Source organism: Schistocerca cancellata, chromosome 2 (assembly GCF_023864275.1).
Source record: "Schistocerca cancellata isolate TAMUIC-IGC-003103 chromosome 2, iqSchCanc2.1, whole genome shotgun sequence".
In the NCBI taxonomy this organism is placed as follows: domain Eukaryota; kingdom Metazoa; phylum Arthropoda; class Insecta; order Orthoptera; family Acrididae; genus Schistocerca; species Schistocerca cancellata.
The window spans coordinates 678,503,510-678,524,513 of NC_064627.1; the positions used below are offsets into that span (position 1 = coordinate 678,503,510).

A 21,004-nucleotide genomic window follows, 5' to 3' on the forward strand; every position below is an offset into this window, starting at 1 on the left:
TTTCATATAGCCTAAAAGCTCATCTGGGATATCCACACAGACTAGTACATGTCATCTACCTGCTGTACAAACTGAAGGGTATTTAAGCACTGGCAAGAGAGCTAATGATGATGTAGTGCATCTTTTATGTTATTCAAAAAATAAAAATAGCAAAAAATTTGTAAGCAGAAGAAATAATGCTGTTATCATTGTTGTTGTTATAGTCTTCTTTGTGAAGACTGGTCCAATACAGCTCTTCATACTGGTCTATCTTCTGCTAGCCTCCTCTTCTCTGTATAGCTACCACAACCTATGTTCATTTGAAACTGCTTACTGTGTTCAAGCCTTGGCATCCCTTGACAATTTGTAACACCACACTTTCTTCTATTACCAAACTGACAATTCCTTGATGCCTTGCATGTATCCTTTCAACCGATCCCTTTCTTTAGTCAAGTTGTGCTTTAAATTTCTTTTTCTCCCAATTCAATCCAGTACTTCCCTATTTATTATTCAATCTACTCATCTAATCTTCAGCCTTCTTCTGTAGCTCCATGTTAGAAGTTTCTATTCTCTTGTTAAACTTTAATTTTTCCCTGTGTATAAAATGTACAAGTAACTATTGGAGATTTGGCTGTTTGATGCCTTTCACAATTGCATTTGTCAAAAAGACATCAACTGGCTTCATTCTCAAAAATTATTTGAACATTATAATTTCTTCTTGTCTGAATTGCTCATTGTCTACATTTCACTTCCAAATAATGCCCAAAAATATCTTCTGACCTTTAAAATGGGAAAATATTTTTTGGTGATAACATAGCAGTTATTCATTAACTTCCCCTATGATCAACTGATTAAGTGTGTATTTCTCTCTGAAAGTACCCACATAAAAGAAGAGGTAAAGCATTTCTCTATCAGAAGAGTTTTGTGATAACAATTGTTACTAAATCATTGTTTTCCTAGAGACCTGTGAAAAAGAAATAGCAAGAGGCTTTGTATCAGACACTCACTTTAAGCCATATAAAATGAAAACTGAGACAATAAAAAGACAGAAAAGATAAAGATGGATGTACAGCAACAAAGATCAAACTCCATAAAAGTCTCGAGTTTCTAGAATTGATAATCCTCCTATGAATGGTACAGAGGTGAAATAAGATCTTGAAACTGTCAAAGATGGAACAGAAAGTGAACATTCTTTGAACTTAGAGAGTTTTGAAGCACCTGAAAGAAGCAGTACGTAAAAACTAAAATCACTCAAATGAATAACAAATATGATCTGAATTACTCTTCTTTTAGTTTTCTATTTTCATGTACTCTTGTACTCGTAACAAATAACAACAAACTAGTTATACTCTTTTGTCATCTTAATTTTACTTAACCCTTTAACTGCTCTGTACGTGTTAACGTGCGCACCTTTGTACCTGTCCCTGTGTGCTCTGAACGTGTTTACATGCGCCGCCAGTCCTCCTACCTGGTACTCTGAACGTGTCTATGCGTATACACATTTAGAGTACCAGGTAGAAGGACTGCTGGCACACGTACACACGTTAATGCACGCGCCTTTGTACCTGTCCCTGTGTGCTATGAATGTGTTTACATGTGCCACCAGTCCTTCTACCTGGTACTCTGAATGTGTCTATGTGTAGACACATTCAGAGTACCAGGTAGAAGGACTGGTGGTGCGTGTAAACACATTCAGAGCACACAGGGACAGGTACAAAGGTATGCGCGTTAACACATCCAGAGCAGTTAAAGGGTTAACTGCCGGCCACATGCATTTTCTGTAAATAAACCACTGGAGGGACAATGGCTTTCAAGGTTATTGTCATCACGTTGATGATGTCCACTTGCAACAGTAGTGGACACAACATTGATTTTATGAACAATATGACAAGGTGGTCGCACACTCGGAAGTATGTTTTAGAGAACTGCACATTGTCATTGTAATTTGAAGTTTTATTATTATGAGAGTTCTCATCATTCATAAATATTTTATTATTTACCTTGAGAAAGATTTAAAACTAAAGAAATTTGGACTTTGTGTAAGGTATGTTTTCACACACAACAAATTTTTCGTGATCAGAATTATTTTCAATTGGGAAGAAGTCTATTATATACTGGTAGTTACCTTCTTAAGAGAACAGGTAACAATACTTATTGTCTCATTTGTTCCATTATCAACTTCTACAGTCACAGGTATCTCTTGCCCAGAAACAAATCCAACAGCTGGAACATTGCCAACCAAAGTCAGAGGACCAGACCTACAGCAACAACAGCATAATGTTTTCTCAGCAACAGTTGTAACTGGTTCCTGAAACAAGGTAGCAGAAACTACAGTGATCTTAGATATAATAAAAGCTGATGCATATAGTATGTGAAAAAGCTAGTGCTACATGGTACATGAGCCTCTTGTCAGATATATAAAATCCGATTCCAAACTTGTTTTGACTTTTCGATAAATGCACTGCCACCAAGAACTCTATTGCCTATTATCAATTTTGCTGTAACTGTTGGTTAGCACCAAAAGATGTTGCAGTGAAAAAGAGAAGAGTGTTGAATGGTCTTTTCATACAACTTCTCTCAATGATTAAAAAATAGTGGTGATTTAAGTTTAGGTTTCTCAATAATTGGGTTGTGAGTGACTAAGAAATATTTAATATGACAGATGTGTAAATGAATAAAATAACAATGTAATGATATTCACTATTAGTTATTAACACTCCACCCAACACTGCAAAACACACATACAGCTCTAAATTATTCTTAATTGTCTTACATAACAATTACATTCAAAGAATAAAAGAACATGTGCAGACAAACCACTTAAAATCACAAACCACAATACTGCATCAACAGTAGATACTGACAAGTCAGCTATAAATTATCAAAAATGGTTCAAATGGCTCTGAGCACTATGGGACTTAACATCTATGGTCATCAGTCCCCTAGAACTTAGAACTACTTAAACCTAACTAACCTAAGGACATCACACAACACCCAGTCATCACGAGGCAGGGAAAATCCCTGACCCCGCTGGGAATTGAACCCGGGAACCCGGGCGAGGGAAGCGAGAACTATAAATTATCCCATTCACATTAAAGTTTCCTGTTGATCAATTTTTAGAGAACAGGTGATACATAATATTTAAACATTTTCTATGTTTCTCAGCAACATTTGTAACTGGTTCTTGAAACAAGGTAGTAGAAACTACAGAGATCTTTGAATAAAAAAGCTGGTGCATATACTATTTAGTATGTGAAAAAGGTAGTGCTAGATGATACACAGGAAATGTTACAACATAAGCCCCCTGAAAAGGAACACAACATGCAGGTAATTTAAATCAGCAACTGGTTGCCAACTAGCTGACAATTCAGTTGCTGTAACAGTACAACCCTGAAATGAGAAACTGCAGTTGGCATGTGTGAGCATGGAGGAAAGTGACTAGTGTTTGTCACACCTGAGCATCTTTTTGTTATGCTTTTGTGTGTCAAGTTCAGATTCAAGCTCAAAGGAAGATGTCATTCCCTATTATTATTACACATGAATGAAAAAACTAAGAAAATTCTAAATTCATCTGTATATCTGAAGAAACAAACTGCAGACTGTATGTAACTTTCAAGGAGCTGTAACAGATAGATGTGAAATTCATAACTTTTTATGGAATGACTAAATTGTTCTACAGTAATCTGGTACAGATGATTTCTTCCACCATAACACATTATTACTTTTATTTTGAAAACCTAGATGTCTTGAGATTGATTTATATTGAAATGTGGTGGTGTTAATTTGTGCTTTTTAAGTTAGTTGTATGTGAACAGAATTGTGTTTACATGTATTGGAGATTTGTGGCTTTTCTGTTATTATCCCTTGGTTCTCACTGTTCATTTCTATTTGATGCAAGTTTACAGAGTGGCAAGGCTGGTATGATTTACATTTTTTTGAGCATACTCCTATGGACATACTGTAAATTTTATTTTAAACAATAGATGTACAGTGTGTGTTATTTATGAAACAAATTTTTTTCCCACTTCACACCACACTTTCTCTGTCAAATCCCTTCTGCAGTAGTGGGATATTTTCCAGTTTCCATACAAAGCTAGTATTCACAACCTGCTTCTTGGTTTTAACTTAAACCAATACAGTGCTGCAGTCAAGGACAAGGACACTATGGAACTCATCACTTGGCAACATGGACACTAAGAAGCTGACACCTCATTGGCAATGCATTTTAACAAGCACATAGCCAAATGGGGGTTCCAGGAGGTCCAGCCCCCACCACCCCCAATCACCTACATGAAATTACACATGACCTACTTCTTGCGTAGCGAAATTGAAATACACAAGGGATGATCAAAGTTTCTGTCTGAGGGAATACCTGCAGCATGTATGCAACATAGCACGACTTTAATGTGAGTGTATAGGTACTGGCAAGTGAGCAGGGGATCATTGTGGCATTCATGTCTTCCCAACATGCATGGGGCAAATGTGGAATGATGAACTCTGGCAATGTTATTACCAAATGCACCCAAACATGACCAATTGCTATTATTCTTTTCCTGGCTGTGGAAGAACAAACACTGGTAGACATTCATCAGAGAAAGAAGAATATGTACACGATAGCATGTCTGTCAAAAACTACCATTGTGGAATGGTACGACAATGGGTGCTGCTATTTCATGAAAATGCATGTTACCGTATTGCAAATTTCATAGTCCAGATGTTATGCCAACTTAAGTGTGAGACACACAAGCAGCCATCCTGTAGTCCTGATTTCTCTCCATGTGGACATCACACCTTTGATCCCTTAAAAAAGGCCTCGAAGGATCAATTATTCCTGTCAGACGAGAATGTGCAGCAGGCAGTTACAGACTTCTTCATGCAGCAGGACACAGTGTTTTACCAAAGGGTATCTTCAGCCTCATGTATCAGAGGATGATTGCCTCAATGGCCACCGCGATTTTGCCTGAGTGGCATACCAATTGCGGGCTGTATGGCCTTGGAACAGAAACTTTTTGATCACCCCTGTATTTTTATGTTCAATCACATGATGAAAAGTGGATATACACAATCAGCTGTCAACAAGGCTATCAATAGATTTAAACTATCTATATACTGACAGGGGCTTTCAGCTCTTGACTATGCCTATGTTAGCCAAGACCAATCATTGTGTGTTGTTGGCCTTACAGGAGTTCAGTTGTTTTGTTAATCTGTTCAGTTTTTACTTGCAGCTGAACTGAATGTAAGTGCTGCCATTTATTGTTTCTAGCTGTGTGCTACTCTGATAGTTTCTAATTATAGATAAGTTTGTAATAAGAAAGATGAGGAAAACTGATTTTGAATTATCCATTGGTGTTATATAAGTTACAAATATGTACATATCACCATAATAGCCTACAGTAATTACATTTCTATAATAGTTTAATTTTAAAACTGGAGTCATTATTAGGAGATAGGTAGAGCTTTGGAGTTGCAGTATATCAGTGTTTCACAATGCAGTGGACTAGTAAACACATTTACAAATAACATTAAATGAAAATCAATACATAAAAATACACTTTCATTTGCCAGTTTCACCCAAGAATCACACTGATAACCAATCTGGTCACCTGGGCAGTATTCACAAGGAACACCTGGAGCGCAAGGCTGAAGACATTTATGGCATTTGATGCCCCACACACTGTCTACTATGCAATCAAAATATTGGCTGCTAATGACAACAGGGGATAGGACTGGAGGTATCCAACAGTGAGCACAGCATGAGGCTACAGAGTATGGCTGAAATGGTTAGTTGATGAGTAACTCTCAACATTGAGACAGTGCTAGTGGTTTTGATGCAAAGCAGATAAGTGGCAATGATAAAAAAAAAGCAAAAATTGCATCATATATACAACAATGGTTGCTGAAGTTGACACTTCATCAGAAAGGAATTTTGCACAGTGAGAAAGAAGTGGCAGATGAAATTTTAGCATTTCTGCAAGGTTAGTCAGTGGAATGTGTGGTGTTGTATACACTTGACTATGGGGACAGTGTACATGGGAAGTACTATGATGACAATAAGTACTTAACAAGTGAAAGTGATACTGAAACAGCTTTGAACCATGTACTTCATTATTCTTGTCAGACAGGGAGACACAAATCCCATCTCCAGTGAAACGTAATAAAGGACAATTGTTGTCCAAGGAGCAGGTACTTAACATACACTACTGGCCATTAAAATTCCTACACCATGAAGATGACGTACTACATACGCGAAATTTAACCGACAGGAAGAAGATGCTGTGATATGCAAATGATTAGCTTTTCAGAGCATTCACACAAGATTGGCACCGGTGGCAACACCTACAACATGCTGACATGAGGAAAGTTTCCAATCGAATTCTCATACACAAACAGCAGTTGATCGGCATTGCCTGGTGAAACATTGTTGTGATGCCTTGTGTAAGGAGGAGAAATGTGTACCATCACATTTCCGACTTTGATAAAGGTCGGATTGTAGCCTATCGCGATTGCGGTTTATTGTATCACGACATTGCTGCTCGCATTGGTTGAGATCCAATAACTGTTATCAGAATATGGAATCGGTGGATTCAGAAAGGTAATACCGGACACCGTGCTGGATCCCAATGGTCTCGTATCACTAGCAGTCAAGATGACAGGCATCTTACCTGCATGGCTGTAACGGATCGTGCAGCCACGTCTCGATCCCTGAGTCAACAGATGGGGACGTTTGCAAGACAACAACCATCTGCATGAACAGTTCAACAATGTTTGCAGCAGCGTGGACTATCATCTTGGAGACCATGGCTGCAGTTACCCTTGACACTGCATCACAGACAGGAGCACCTGTGATAGTGTACTCAATGACAAACCTGGGTGCACGAATGGCAAAACATCATTTTTTCGGATGAATCCAGGTTCTGTTTACAGCATCATGATGGTCGCATCCATGTTTGGCGACATCACGCTGCATGCACATGGGAAGCACGTATTCGCCATCACCATACTGACGTATAACCCGGCGTGATGGTATGGGGTGCCATTGGTTACAAGTCTCGGACACCTCTTGCTCACACTGACGGCACTTTGAACAGTGGACGTTACATTTCAGATGTGTTACAACCCGTGGCTCTACCCTTCATTCGATCCCTGAGAAACCCTACATTTCAGCAGGATAATGCATGACCGCATGTTGCAGTTCCTGTATGGGCCTTTCTGGATACAGAAAATGTTCGACTGCTGCTCTGGCCAGCACATTCTCCAGATCTCTCACCAATTGAAAACGTCTGTTCAATGGTAGCTGAGCAACTGGCTCATCACAATACGCCAGTCACTACTTGTGATGAACTGTGGTATCGTGTTGAATCTGCATGGGCAGCTGTAACTGTACCTGTACACTGATTTCTCAGGATCTATGCATCCAAATTGCATGAAAACGTAATCACATGTCAGTTCTAGTATGATATATTTGTCCAATGAATACCCATTTATCATCTGCATTTCTTCTTGGTGTAGCAGTTTTAATGGCCAGTAGTGTAATTACATACATGGAAGATCATGCACAGCATATTAAAAAAACTATCATGAACAGATTTGGAATATGTCCTCAGCAAACATGACTGTGTAGTATGTAAGATAAATTATGGATAGTTAAGAAAGGACAATGCACAGCAAACTGCGGAATTGACTCAAAATTTTGTAGATGAGATAAACAAAATTATGCCCTCATTCAGGGCAGAATTTGTTTTCGACTATGACCAATCAGGATTTGAAGAGCAAATGCATATGAAAGGAACCCTTGGAGGTACCAAGAGAGCTGTATCCTGGTCAAATAACATCAATGCCTTAACGCATCTGTATATAATTATGCTGACTGTTAATCTGGATGGTAAATTGGTTGGATAGTTATTTATTGAGCTGCAAAAAGTTGGAAGTGATTTATCCAAAATGATACCTTCTTGTGTGCATGATCTCGCAAGGACAGTAGGAAATATTTACATCACAGCAAGCAGGAGTGAGAAAATGGGCATAAGAGAACTACAGCTATGGTATGAGCACTGCTTTTGGTCAATAGCTGGTCAAAATAACTTTCATTTGCTTGATTCCTGGTCTGCATATAAAAATCAACTCCTTTAGAGAAAACTATTCCTTCTGAAAATAGTGACATTGCAATTCATACTATCTGGAACCATTGGACAAATTCAGCCTCTGGATTTTCATTTTTTTCATGCCTATAAAACATCACACTATCTGCAGCTATGCCTTAAAGGAAATCCAGTTTCACTATAAGCTCCATGACATTGTTTCACATTCAGTTCCATGCCATCACATTCCATCAGTTCTAATCACCCCATTTCACCAATATGATTCTATTTGCATTCTTTAAGAGTGGATACCTAGCTGAACGTCCTAGGCAGTTTCTAACTCCAAAGGTGTTCACCTTCAATCGTAATTATGTGAACCACTGTCATCACTGTGGCATTCATTTGGTGTTCAGGGTGCAAGTTAATGGTTTGTTACAAATGTTTCTTGAATGTCAAAGAGGTTCATTTCTTGAAGGTTGATCTCTACACCTCCCAGACACTCATTTTCTGTCACCCTCCTGATGCACATTGTGAGTTGCTAACATTTCTCATATTGTAATTGTTAACACAACACTTTAAAATAAGCCTTACTAAAGACTGAACTTGCAACCTCAAATTCATGGAATTCCTTGTCAGCTATGAAAAATGGTTCCAATAAGGAATGATGGGGAAGTGTTTTGGAGAGTGGGAAGGGTTTGTGATGACAGCACATACTATAGTTTGTTTGTTTCTAAAAGATTTTTCAGATGGCTGCTTTAATTCATCCAAGCTGACTGCATGTTGCATCTTCTCCACCCCCCCCCCCCCCCCCACCCCCACCCCCTGCCCTTTCATCTGAAATCTGTTTATGATCTTGTAATATTATAATAACTTATGTGCTTGTAATAAACTGTAATAACTTAAATCATGAATTTCCTGCACGATTAAAATATTCACACTTTCATGGACTACCAGATGACTAAACATGTTCAGTTAAAGGAGAAACATGCAATATCAGAATTTAATCTTTTGCTCTGATGCATTTTACTTTATTTTATTTGAAAACAATGTACATCAACCAGTTTTCCCAAATTCTCCACTGAGTGGTATTACTCTGCACTTTGAGGCACTGCGCTAGCAATCCCTGAATTTGGAAGGCAAGGCAGTTTGTCACAAAGGGCAAAAAAGCAGGGTGTAGTAAATCACTGACACAGTAAGGGTGCTGTGGATGACAACCAAAGAGGTCCTGCTGTGAAAAGAAATGGCAAACCAAAACATCACTCTTGGTTGTCAGGCCATATGGCAGGTGACAATCAGGCTGCTATCCCAACAAAGTATGAGGCATCTTCAGACAAATATTCAGCCTGGAATCTTATTGACTTCAGCAATGAGTCCCATTTCAAACCGAGTCCCAATGACCAGTGAAGACATGTCTGGAGAAGTGCTGGACAGTGATGTGATACCAAACTGTCAATTGCCCACCATATGGGCAAACAACCTTGAGTAATGGTCTGGGGTGCCATTTCATTTCATAGCGGGAACCCTTCAGTTATCATCTGCAGCTGCTTTACAGCACAGCAGTACAATGATGATATTCTACACTCCATTTTGTTGCCCTTCACTGCAAGCCATCCTAGGCCTACATTTCAGCAAGATAAAGCTCATCTGCACACAGCAAAAGTTTTTACTGCTTGTCTTCATGCTTGCCAAATCTTACTTTGACCAGCAAGTTTGCCAGATGTTTCCCCAGTTGAGAACATCTGAAACTTTATGGGCAGGGCCCTCCGACCAGCTCACGACTCTGACAATCCAATGCATGTCTTGATACTGTGATTCAGGACAGGACCAATGGGAAGAAAAGTGGTCCATCAAGTTATTGAAGTGAGCCCTGAAGTAAGAACAGCTCTCATGAAGTGACAAAAAGTATATCTCGGGTTTTGTTTTGTTTCAGTGAAAGACTATCATGTAGTGAGAAGGTACATCAAGGTGAAGACCTCGGTCATTTGGCAAAACATTGTGATAAACAATTAATAATTTGTGGACATTATGGCAAAGAAGGCCATATCAGAAAACACTGCAATAAAATCAAACAAGTCACCCTGTGTGTGCCATGTAAATATAGGAGTAAAAAGTGCACAGGGGACAGAGACAAATGTCACATGTATCAAGCCCCCCAAACATGACAGATTTTAGGAACAATTACAGGTAGGCATCGCATAACACTAGAAATCAATGAGGATTCTAATGACACCATTAAATGCTGCCTATGCAAGAAACATAAATCACCACTAAGGGGGGAGGAGAAGGGACACCGAAAGAGCAAGGAATTTCTGGCAAAAAGTGAGCAGTAAGTACCATAGAAAAGAGCATGTACCATCACCAAAGTAAAGCATCATGCACCCATCCGCATGAGAAGAAATCAAGCAAATAATTTTACAACCAAAAAAGAAAAAATTCATACTGAAGTAATAAAACCCCTAAGTGAGCAACTAAATAGTTACTTGAGCAAATTGCACAATGAGTGCCTCTTGTGAGGAAAGGTCCCTGCACTATGGAAGAACACGGAAGCAGTAGTAATTAGCAAAGGGCAATATCCAACAATACCCAGATTCTAGAGACCAATTTGTCTTTTGAATATTATCAGCAACATATTAGAAAAACTACTATCCAAAATATTACAAGATAATAGACTGATACTTAGGGTGAGCCCTCACCAATACAGGTTTAGAAGAGGCAAGTCAGATGAAGATGCAATTAATAAGACCATTTTGCTAGTGACAGATATTCATCTTATGTATGCTCTAGCGGTGATGATTGATATTGCTGGTGACCTATGTTGGTCATCTTTCTTTGGTCACCTTAGGGATTTGGAGTGTCCAGAAGTGCTGTACAATTTCCTGAGAGATTACTGCCACTGGCAACATGCTTCTTCAACATTCCCACATAAGAAAAAAATGAAGACAGCAGCAAAAGGTTGTCCACAGAGATCAATGTGCAGTCCTGAGTTTTGAGATGTAGCACTGGAACCTACTACACTAGTACATGACAGCCGTAACATAAGTGGACTGGTAGCATCTGCAGATGACATGCTGTTTGTTGTAAGTTGTGACTCCAGAAAAATCATAGAAGACAAATGTAGAGCAGGACTCCATGAACTTGAGGGCTGGTGCTTAATTGTCACTAGCACCTCACAAAACAACATACCTCTAGCTGAAGGAGAACCTAGTAAGAAACCCTAAAATAAAATTAAATGATTTAATGATTAGGAGACGTGCAGTAATGAGATATGTAGGGGTATTTCTGGATGGAATCATGCATCATACACAGGAACCAGGCAGAAAAGGTACAAATGTGATGAATAAAATTATAACCATTGCAAACAAGTAATTTCAGTTTCTCTTGAAAACAATCAGAGTATACTTCCAATCAACTGTAGGATGTGGTGTGAGCATTTGGGCTCATAGATTGCAGCTAGTGAAGCCAGCCTCATTAGTGAGAAGACTTCATGAGGAGTACTACTAAGATTAATGGGCACCTACTGCATTATCCCAAATGATGCTTTGTTAGTAATTTCAGAAATATGCCCATTGTAATTGAAATTTAGGAAATGGGGGGGGGGGGGGTACTGGTTAAAGAAAGGCAATCAAATGAAAGAACAAAGGATGCTTGGAACTGAGGCCAATTCAAAAAGGCCATAAAAGAATACATATTACAACTGTGGAAAGACGAATGGGACACACAGCCATGACCAGGAGAACATAAAGATTTCTTTCAAACATCAGGGAGAGATTGAAGATGATATTTCTTAACCTGTCAAGTGGATTAATACATTACCTGACTGGGCATGGCCTGAATGTTACATATCTATACAAAATCAGAAGACAGATGAACAACTGATGCATCTGTGGCAGTGTGGGCACACCAGAACACACATTTATGGGACTGTGTGATCTATGAAGATGTGGGTGGTAGTGGACTTCAGATATTAAGGTTATTGGATGCCAAAGCAGCTCTGAGGAGCAAGTCAATGTGGCACATTTGGGTGGTACTGGAGCTGCAGTATCCAGGAAGGTCGAGTAGCACATCAACAGGCATTTAACCATAAGATAGCATGCTTCCATCCAGGCTAGCAAACATATTCTGTGGATGGAAGGAAGATAATTGAGTTTGGTGACTCCAAATGAAATTGTGTCCAAAGAATCTACATTGCACTGGTGCAAGTTATCATTGAAGTGTAGACTTTAAGACCAAATGCACCAAAATAAATTAACAAACAGACAACAGAATTTGTAATGCTTATAGCAGCATTAACAGTTAGGTAACTGGTTAAGGGTTTTATTGTTGTTTTGTACTAGTCATAGGAGTAGTAGTTTTTTAAAAAAAATAAGTATTGAAAACAAGTAATTAACGCATAATTTATTGTTATCAAAGGAAATTTGATTTGTAAGGCTTATTTTAGATTTTCAGATAATAGGCTGTAATTATGAAAAATAAGTAAATAAATATCTAATGTGCCAACTGGACAGAATTTTGCCATGATAACCCTCAGGAGGGCACCCAAAAATTCTCTCAATGAATGCCAAGTCAAATAATTGCTAGCATAAGGGCCAGAGGTGGACCAGTGCATTATTGACTTGCCCAATTTGTGAAAATCTTTCTCTTTAATAAATCATCCGATCTCTCTGAAATTGTAATAATTTGTTTCAGTATACATGTCCATCACATTATAGATTCCCATCCCATTCAGATAGTTCCTTTTTTGTCTTATTGTTACAGTGTATTTAATGGAGCATATATGCTACATGTGTAATAATTCACAGGATCACAACAATTTGTTAAATTTAGTATTTTAGCATTATTTTGGCCCAGAACAACTCATTGAACACCAATATAAACTTCTCAACACAAGATCTAAGCTCACTAATGAAGAGGATAAAGGGTGGCTCTAAGCTTAAAGGTCAAAATTATACAGACAATGGAGAATTCTAAATTGAGTACTTTGAGATAAGAATCTAATAGTCGGAAAGTAATAAACTAGGGATTCAAGGTATTGAACGAGCAAACAATGAGAGGCATGTCTTGTAGGCTGCGTGTTTTATAGCAAACAAATGCATATCACACCATCATTGGTGGTGATACCTTAAGTAACTAAATACTATCTTCCATGCTATGTCCATTTTCAAGATTATCATCAGAGATGCGACTACAAGCATTTGCATCCTGCATATGCATTTGCACATTTGGCTCCTTTTCACTGGCTATTGCATACTTTAATAAAAAATCTAGTGACAATGCATATTTTTGCTCTATGTTTACAATATTTTAAAAATTTAGATGGGCAATCTCTAGCTAAATCTAGTTTTGATGTCTCTCAAATTGACTGCGAACTAGAACTGCATGCAATTGCTAATCAAGAGGCCACTGCCTAGCAAAATCATTACAGAAGAGAAACAGAAACAGGCAGACAGAGACAATGCCCCCGTGTCCGCGTCCCTGGTTAATCCCTTCCACTGTCTCACTGTACTCGTCAGCAACAATTAAATTAAACTACGCAAGCTTTTAGTCACACATCCATTGTTTGAATTCAGCTTCCTATTTACTTGTACACAGTTGAACACGTTTATAACCTGTAGTTAGTGTGTAACGTGTTGTGTACCATGCCGCCCAAAAAAAGAAATGTCGTTTCATGGATAGCTGACCATCCTGGAACATTTACATATAACAGAATTGTTTTATATTGTCGAGTTTGAAAGAAAAACGTTCTGTGCAAAAAAAAAAAAAAAAAAAAAAAAAAAAAAAAAGTTTCAGATAGACCAATATGTCAAGACAAGTCTTCATATCACAGGAATGCAGAAGAAAGGACAACAACTTCTGACAACAGCTAGTTGCAGTTGCAGGGATTTGTCCAAAGGTAACCAAAAAGTTGGTTTATCATGGATCTATGTGAAGCATTCATTGCAAGCAATATTCCTCTTCACAAACTTACAAACCCTATCTTCAAAGGCTTCCTGTGCAAATATTGCTTAAATCAAAATGTACCAGATGAATCAACATTGCGTAAAAATTACATAGCGAGAATTTATGTAAATGTCCTGGAAGAAAATGCAATGAACTCAAGGACATCATCATCTGGATTTCAGATGACAAAACTATAGAACTTATGACTGTTATATTGCAAATTTAACTGTTAGTGCTTTAAAAGAAGCCTATTTAGCGACCTGCAAAGAACTTGAAAAAGTAAATCATTCTACAATCGCCAGATTTGTGAATGATGGGATTAGAAAAATATTTCCAGAATCTTCTGCAGATGAAAGGGTGTTTGTGTTTATTTCAGATCCTGCCCCCTTTATGATCAAAGCAGGAAAAGCCCTCCAACTATTTTATCTCAATGTGATTCATGTGATGTGCTTTGCTCATGAAGCACATCACCTTGCTGAAGAAGTACATTCCACATTTGTGAATGCAAATAAACCAATTTCATCCATGAAGAAAGTATTTCTAAAGTCTCCTGCTCGCATCAAGACCTACAAAGAAAAACTACCAAATGTGCCTTTACCTCCCAAGCCAGTGGTAACTCGTTGGGGTATGTGAGTTGAAGCTGTGTTGTTTTACAATGGACATTTGGAGGCCAATAGAGGATTAGTAGATAACTTCAATACTGCAGGGGCGTTGGCACTTTGCCAGTGCAAGGAATCTTTTAATGATTCCGATATTAAAAAAGATATTGCTGTGACTAGCAATCATTTTTCCCATATACCTGCAAGTATTAAAAAGCTTGAAACTCAAGGTTTGGCATTGAATGAATCTATTCAGTTAATGAACAAAATTATTCTAGTGAACTCCTTATTGCCAGAGGTATTCTCAAGAAAAGTTGGAAAGCATTTTAAACAATAACCCAGGCTTTGAACCCTTGCGCCACATTGATAGTTTTATTAATGGTATGGGTGAACTTTTACCAGAAACAATAAGTGCCAACAAAGCACCCAAATTCAAATACTGCCCAGTTACCTCAGTTGATTTAGAACGGTCCTTTTCTGCTCATAAAAATGTTTTGAATGATTGAAGACACAATCTTACTACCAAACATTTGGAACCGTACTTGGTCATTTATGTTTACATAGTAGAAAAATATCAAATAAATTGTAAATGATGCTTTGGGCCAATAGTATTAACTAAAAGTTAATGCTGTTCCAAAAAAATCATGATTTTATGTTTTGTTTTAAATGAAATATTATGGCATTTTTGAACATGCTCCCTTTGCATGTGATATATCTTTAAGTTGTTCCTTTACATATGATTTGTTTCACTGCAACTCACTCACATCGCATCCACTTGTTATCAACAACAACAACAAAGAACAAACAATTCTTGAAAGACGATATGCATCCCCATTTTGAACATTTTTAGAAAATAACCACAGATTGGCCCCCTTGCTAACCTCTACTAGAAAGTATTCAGAAAATGATATCGGCATTCTAAATGTTCCAATTTTTCAGGTGGCCAGCGCTCTTCCTTGTAATTGATATGCACAAGTTCGACTACAAGATATAATGCATGCAGCAATTACCATGTTTTTTTTTAATTATTATTATTTGATCTTGCATATTTCAATAATTTTCATACATTTTTAAGCATTTTTCATGCAAATTTGCATGTCTATTTTAAGGTTTTTAAGATGCATATAATCTGGTCTCTCATTATCAGTGTTTACATTTCATGACCTGTTATGAAAGATAGAGTTTACCCGTTACAGAAACTGGTAGATATTCAATTAAAGTATGTTGCAATAGTATTCTGGATATGAAAAACCACAGGAATGTACAGAGAAAAGATTTGCAACATGGGTCGGCAAACAGAAATTGAGGCGAATGTTTCACATCATGTGGAAGGATATTTTATCCCTAAGTGCTCACAACCTGCCTGTGAAATGTCCACTTCTAGAGCACTTTGTGGGCATTATAGTGTTAGGGACAACAGATGTGCAGAACAAGTGGATAATATGGTGTAGCACGTGCTGCTTATTCACATACCTTACCATACAGTGATTTTCGTAGTGTATGCACCCAACAAGCAAGAACGAAACGTACAATGTTAGTGGACATGGATCATAACATCAGTAGCACATAAGATTCTACTCCATCAATAGTTTCTCTACTAGCGCTACTATTAGCAGAATAAGATCCTCTTCAAGCTATTACTCTTGCCTCATTGAGGAGGACACTGAACGTATAGTAATATATGTTGTTGTTGTTGTTGTTGTGGTCTTCAGTCCTGAGACTGGTTTGATGCAGCTCTCCATGCTACTCTATCCTGTGCAAGCTTCTTCATCTCCCAGTACCTACTGCAACATACATCCTTCTGAATCTGCTTAGTGTATTCATCTCTTGGTCTCCCCCTACGATTTTTACCCTCCACGCTGCCCTCCAATACTAAATTGGTGATCCCTTGATGCCTCAGAACATGTCCTACCAACCGAGCCCTTCTTCTGGTCAAGTTGTGCCACAAACTTCTCTTCTCCTCAATCCCGTTCAATACTTCCTCATTAGTTATGTGATGTACCTATCTAATCTTCAGCATTCTTCTGTAGCACCACATTTCGAAAGCTTCTATTCTCTTCTTGTCCAAACTATTTACCGTCCATGTTTCACTTCCATACATGGCTACACTCCATACAAATACTTTCAGAAATGACTTCCTGACACTTAAATCTATACTCGATGTTAACAAATTTCTCTTCTTCAGAAACGCTTTCCTTGCCATTGCAAGTCTACATTTTATATCCTCTCTGCTTCGACTATCATCAGTTATTTTGCTCCCCAAATAGCAGAACTCCTTTACTACTTTAAGTGTCTCATTTCCTAATCTAATACCCTCAGCTTCACCCCACTTAATTTGACTACATTCCATTATCCTCATTTTGCTTTTGTTGATGTTCATCTTATATCCTCCCTTCAAGACACCATCCATTCCGTTCAACTGCTTTTCCAAGTCCTTTGCTGTCTCTGACAGAATTACAATGTCATCGGCGAACCTCAAAGTTTTTATTTCTTCTCCATGGATTTTAATACCTACACCAAATTTTTCTTTTGTTTACTTTACTGCTTGCTCAATATACAGATTGAATAACATTGGGGAGAGGCTACAACCCTGTCTTACTTCATCCCCAACCACTGCTTCCCTTTCATGTCCCTCGACTGTTATAACTGCCATCTGGTTCCTGTACAAATTGTAAATAGCCTTTCGCTCCCTGTATTTTACCCCTGCCACCTTTAGAATTTGAAAGAGAGTATTCCAGTCAACATTGTCAAAAGCTTTCTCTAAGTCTACAAATGCTAGAAACGTAGGTTTGCCTTTCCTTAATCTTTCTTCTAAGATAAGTCGTAAGGTCAGTATTGCCTCTCGTGTTCCAGTATTTCTACGGAATCCAAACTGATCTTCCTCGAGGTCGGCTTCTACTAGTTTTTCCATTCGTCTGTAAAGAATTCGTGTTAGTATTTTGCAGCTGTGACTTATTAAACTGATAGTTCGGTAATTTTCACATCTGTCAACACCTGCTTTCTTTGGGATTGGAATTATTATATTCTTCTTGAAGTCTGAGGGTATTTCGCCTGTTTCATACATCTTGCTCACCAGGTGGCAGAGTTTTGTCAGGACTGGCTCTCCCAAGGCCGTCAGTAGTTCTAATGGAATGTTGTCTACTCCGGGGGCCTTGTTTCGACTCAGGTCTTTCAGTGCTCTGTCAAACTCTTCACGCAGTATCGTATCTCCCATTTCATCTTCATCTATATCCTCTTCCATTTCCATAATATTGTCTTCAAGTCCATCGCCCTTGTATAGACCCTCTATATACTCCTTCCACCTTTCTGCTTTCCCTTGTTTGCTTAGAACTGGGTTTCCATCTGGGCTCTTGATGTTCATACAAGTGGTTCTCTTATCTCCAAAGGTCTCTCTAATTTTCCTGTAGACAGTATCTATCTTACCCCTAGTGAGATAAGCCTCTACATCCTTACATTTGTCCTCTAGCCATCCCTGCTTAGCCATTTTGCACTTCCTGTTGATCTCATTTTTGAGACGTTTGTATTCCTTTTTGCCTGCTTCATTTACTGCATTTTTATATTTTCTCCTTTCATCAATTAAATTCAATATTTCTTCTGTTACCCAAGGATTTCTATTATCCCTCGTCTTTTTACCTACTTGATCCTCTGCTGCCTTCACTACTTCATCCCTCAAATCTACCCATTCTTCTTCTACTGCATTTCTTTCCCCCATTCCCGTCAATTGTTCCCTTATGCTCTCCCTGAAACTCTGTACAATCTCTGGTTCTTTCAGTTTATCCAGGTCCCATCTCCTTAATTTCCCACCTTTTTGCAGTTTCTTCAGTTTTAATCTACAGGTCATAACCAATAGATTGTGATCAGAGTCCACATCAGCCCCTGGAAGTGTCTTATAATTTAAAACCTGGTTCCTAAATCTCTGTCTTACCATTATATAATCTATCTGATACCTTTTAGTATCTCCAGGGTTCTTCCATGTATATAACCTTCTATCATGATTCTTAAACCAAGTGTTAGCTATGATTAAGTTGTGCTCTGTGCAAAATTCTACCAGGCGGCTTCCTCTTTCATTTCTTAGCCCCAATCCATATTCACCTACTACATTTCCTTCTCTCCCTTTTCCTACACTCGAATTCCAGTCACCCATAACTATTAAATTTTCGTCTCCCTTCATTATCTGAGTAATTACTTTTTTATTTCATCATACATTTCTTCAATTTCTTCGTCATCTGCAGAGCTAGTTGGAATATAAATTTGTACTACTGTAGTAGCTGTGGGCTTTGTGTCTATCTTGGCCACAATAGTGTGTTCACTATGCTGTTTGTAGTAGCTTACCCGCATTCCTATTTTCCTATTCATTATTAAACCTACTCCTGCATTACCCCTATCTGACTTTGTGTTTATAACCCTGTAGTCACCTGACCAGAAGTCTTGTTCCTCCTGCCACCGAACTTCACTAATTCCCACTATATCACTATATCTAACCTATCCATTTCCCTTTTTAAATTTTCTAACCTACCTGCCCTATTAAGGGATCTGACATTCCACGCTCCGATCCGTAGAACGCCAGTTTTCTTTCTCCTGATAACGACATCCTCTTGAGTAGTCCCCGCCCGGAGATCCAAATGGGGGACTATTTTACCTCCAGAATATTTTACCCAAGAGGACGCCATCATCATTTAATCATACAGTAAAGCTGCATGCCCCCGGGAAAAATTATGGCCGTAGTTTCCCCTTGCTTTCAGCCGTTCGCAGTACCAGCACAGCAAGGCCGTTTTGGTTATTGTTACAAGGCCAGATCAGTCAATCATCCAGACTGTTGCCCTTGCAACTACTGAAAAGGCTGCTGCCCCTCTTCAGGAACCACACGTTTGTCTGGCCTCTCAACAGATACCCCTCCGTTGTGGTTGCTGTATCGCTGAGGCACGCAAGCCCCATGGTTCATGGGGGGGGGGGGGGGTAGTAATATATCTTGATAAATAAAGACGTCCTGGAACAATTATGCTTTATAACACCTGCACTTTAAAAAACGTATGGTTTATTTTTCTCTTAGAGTAGCTCTTAGCTTATGAATAGATCCATTGCCAAATGGATTTTCCATTTCACTCATCTTTATAAAAGAGCACTTTAAAATTTGAGGAGTTTTTCTTATGTTTTATTATGCATACTTTCAGCATGAAACGAAAAAAAATTAGCCTTTTTAAGGTCCTCTTTAACAAATTGAACCCCCCTTTAACAAAATCCTGGCTTCATCCTTGGTTGCGAGCAATTTACCAGTGAATCACTCTACAGTTGCACGGTTACCAACTTGAGTTGGCAACAAGTTTCATTTGGGTCACTCTGTGTGAGGAGTCCCTAATAGTTTCTTGAAACAGAGGCTATACCATCAGGGTTGCCAGGAGAGATGCAAGTAAAAAAAAGTATCTTTAGTAGCATAAAAACAGAAAAATAGTTGCAAAATTAGTAGATAAAGCTTAAAAAATAGTAGCAATTTTAGAAGCTTAAAACTGATTGTGTATCATTACAAACAATTCATACACATACAATTCCTATTTATAAGGAATAAACTATGGTAAAAAAAAATCATGTTATTTTTAAAATAGAAAGTGAATATAAAAATAAAATTACATGCTGGTAACCAATGATTGTCCTCTTGTCAGATACCTATATCTGTACTTCACAAGCCACCATACAGTGCATGGTGAAGTGCACTTAAGGAATCACAATCACTTTACACCTTTATTGTCTCAAGCACAGTTAAGGCACAGAAAGAATAACTATTAGTACGTTTTGAATATTTCTGACTTTCTTGTCTTGTTGATTTTGAGAGATGTGAGGGGAACTAAATGTTGACCGAGTCTTTTGGAATGAATAGTCAAAATTTTGATACTAAACTTGCCACTGCAGTTTGATAAGCATCATTTCTCACACTTACTAAACAAACTGATAATGGGGTATGTCACTCTTCTTTAGATTTTATATATTCTCATCATACCATCTTCATGGTGCCAGTAAAGCTACTTTCACCATTTAACATAAATGATTTCGTGTTCTTGTTACATTTAACTGAGGCAGATTTTGCTAAGACTGATTAATGAAGTATGTTTTATAAAACAATGTAAGTCTTATGACAGGTTTTCATTCTTGCATATTTTTGTAATGGCTATGTATGGTACCTAAGGCTCATTGTGCAGTTTCTTGATGCGCACCTTAGTATAATACTTGTGGGCAGTGATAATTTTAAAAAAGACAGAGCTCAGCTTGGAACATACCCCCATTACAGATGCCATTTTGGAGGCTGTGTATAGTACCACCACCTATCAGAGCTTCATAAAACCATAGAGGCTGGAGCAGAAATATTCCACAATGTCACAACAAATTCCGCATTTCTTCAACTGAAATTGATCAAGGAAA

The 21,004-nt window shown here is 38.2% G+C and overlaps 1 protein-coding gene across 1 annotated transcript in view; it reads right to left on the reverse strand.

Annotated features, from left to right (window-relative positions):
- LOC126162419 (arrestin domain-containing protein 3-like) overlaps window positions 1-21,004 on the reverse strand; it is a 171,482-nt gene that overhangs the window by 91,864 nt on the left and 58,614 nt on the right. The window contains exon 4 of the mRNA XM_049918918.1: window positions 2,105-2,287. Coding sequence (XP_049774875.1) covers window positions 2,105-2,287 — 183 coding nt within the window. The remainder of the gene's footprint in view (window positions 1-2,104; window positions 2,288-21,004) is intronic.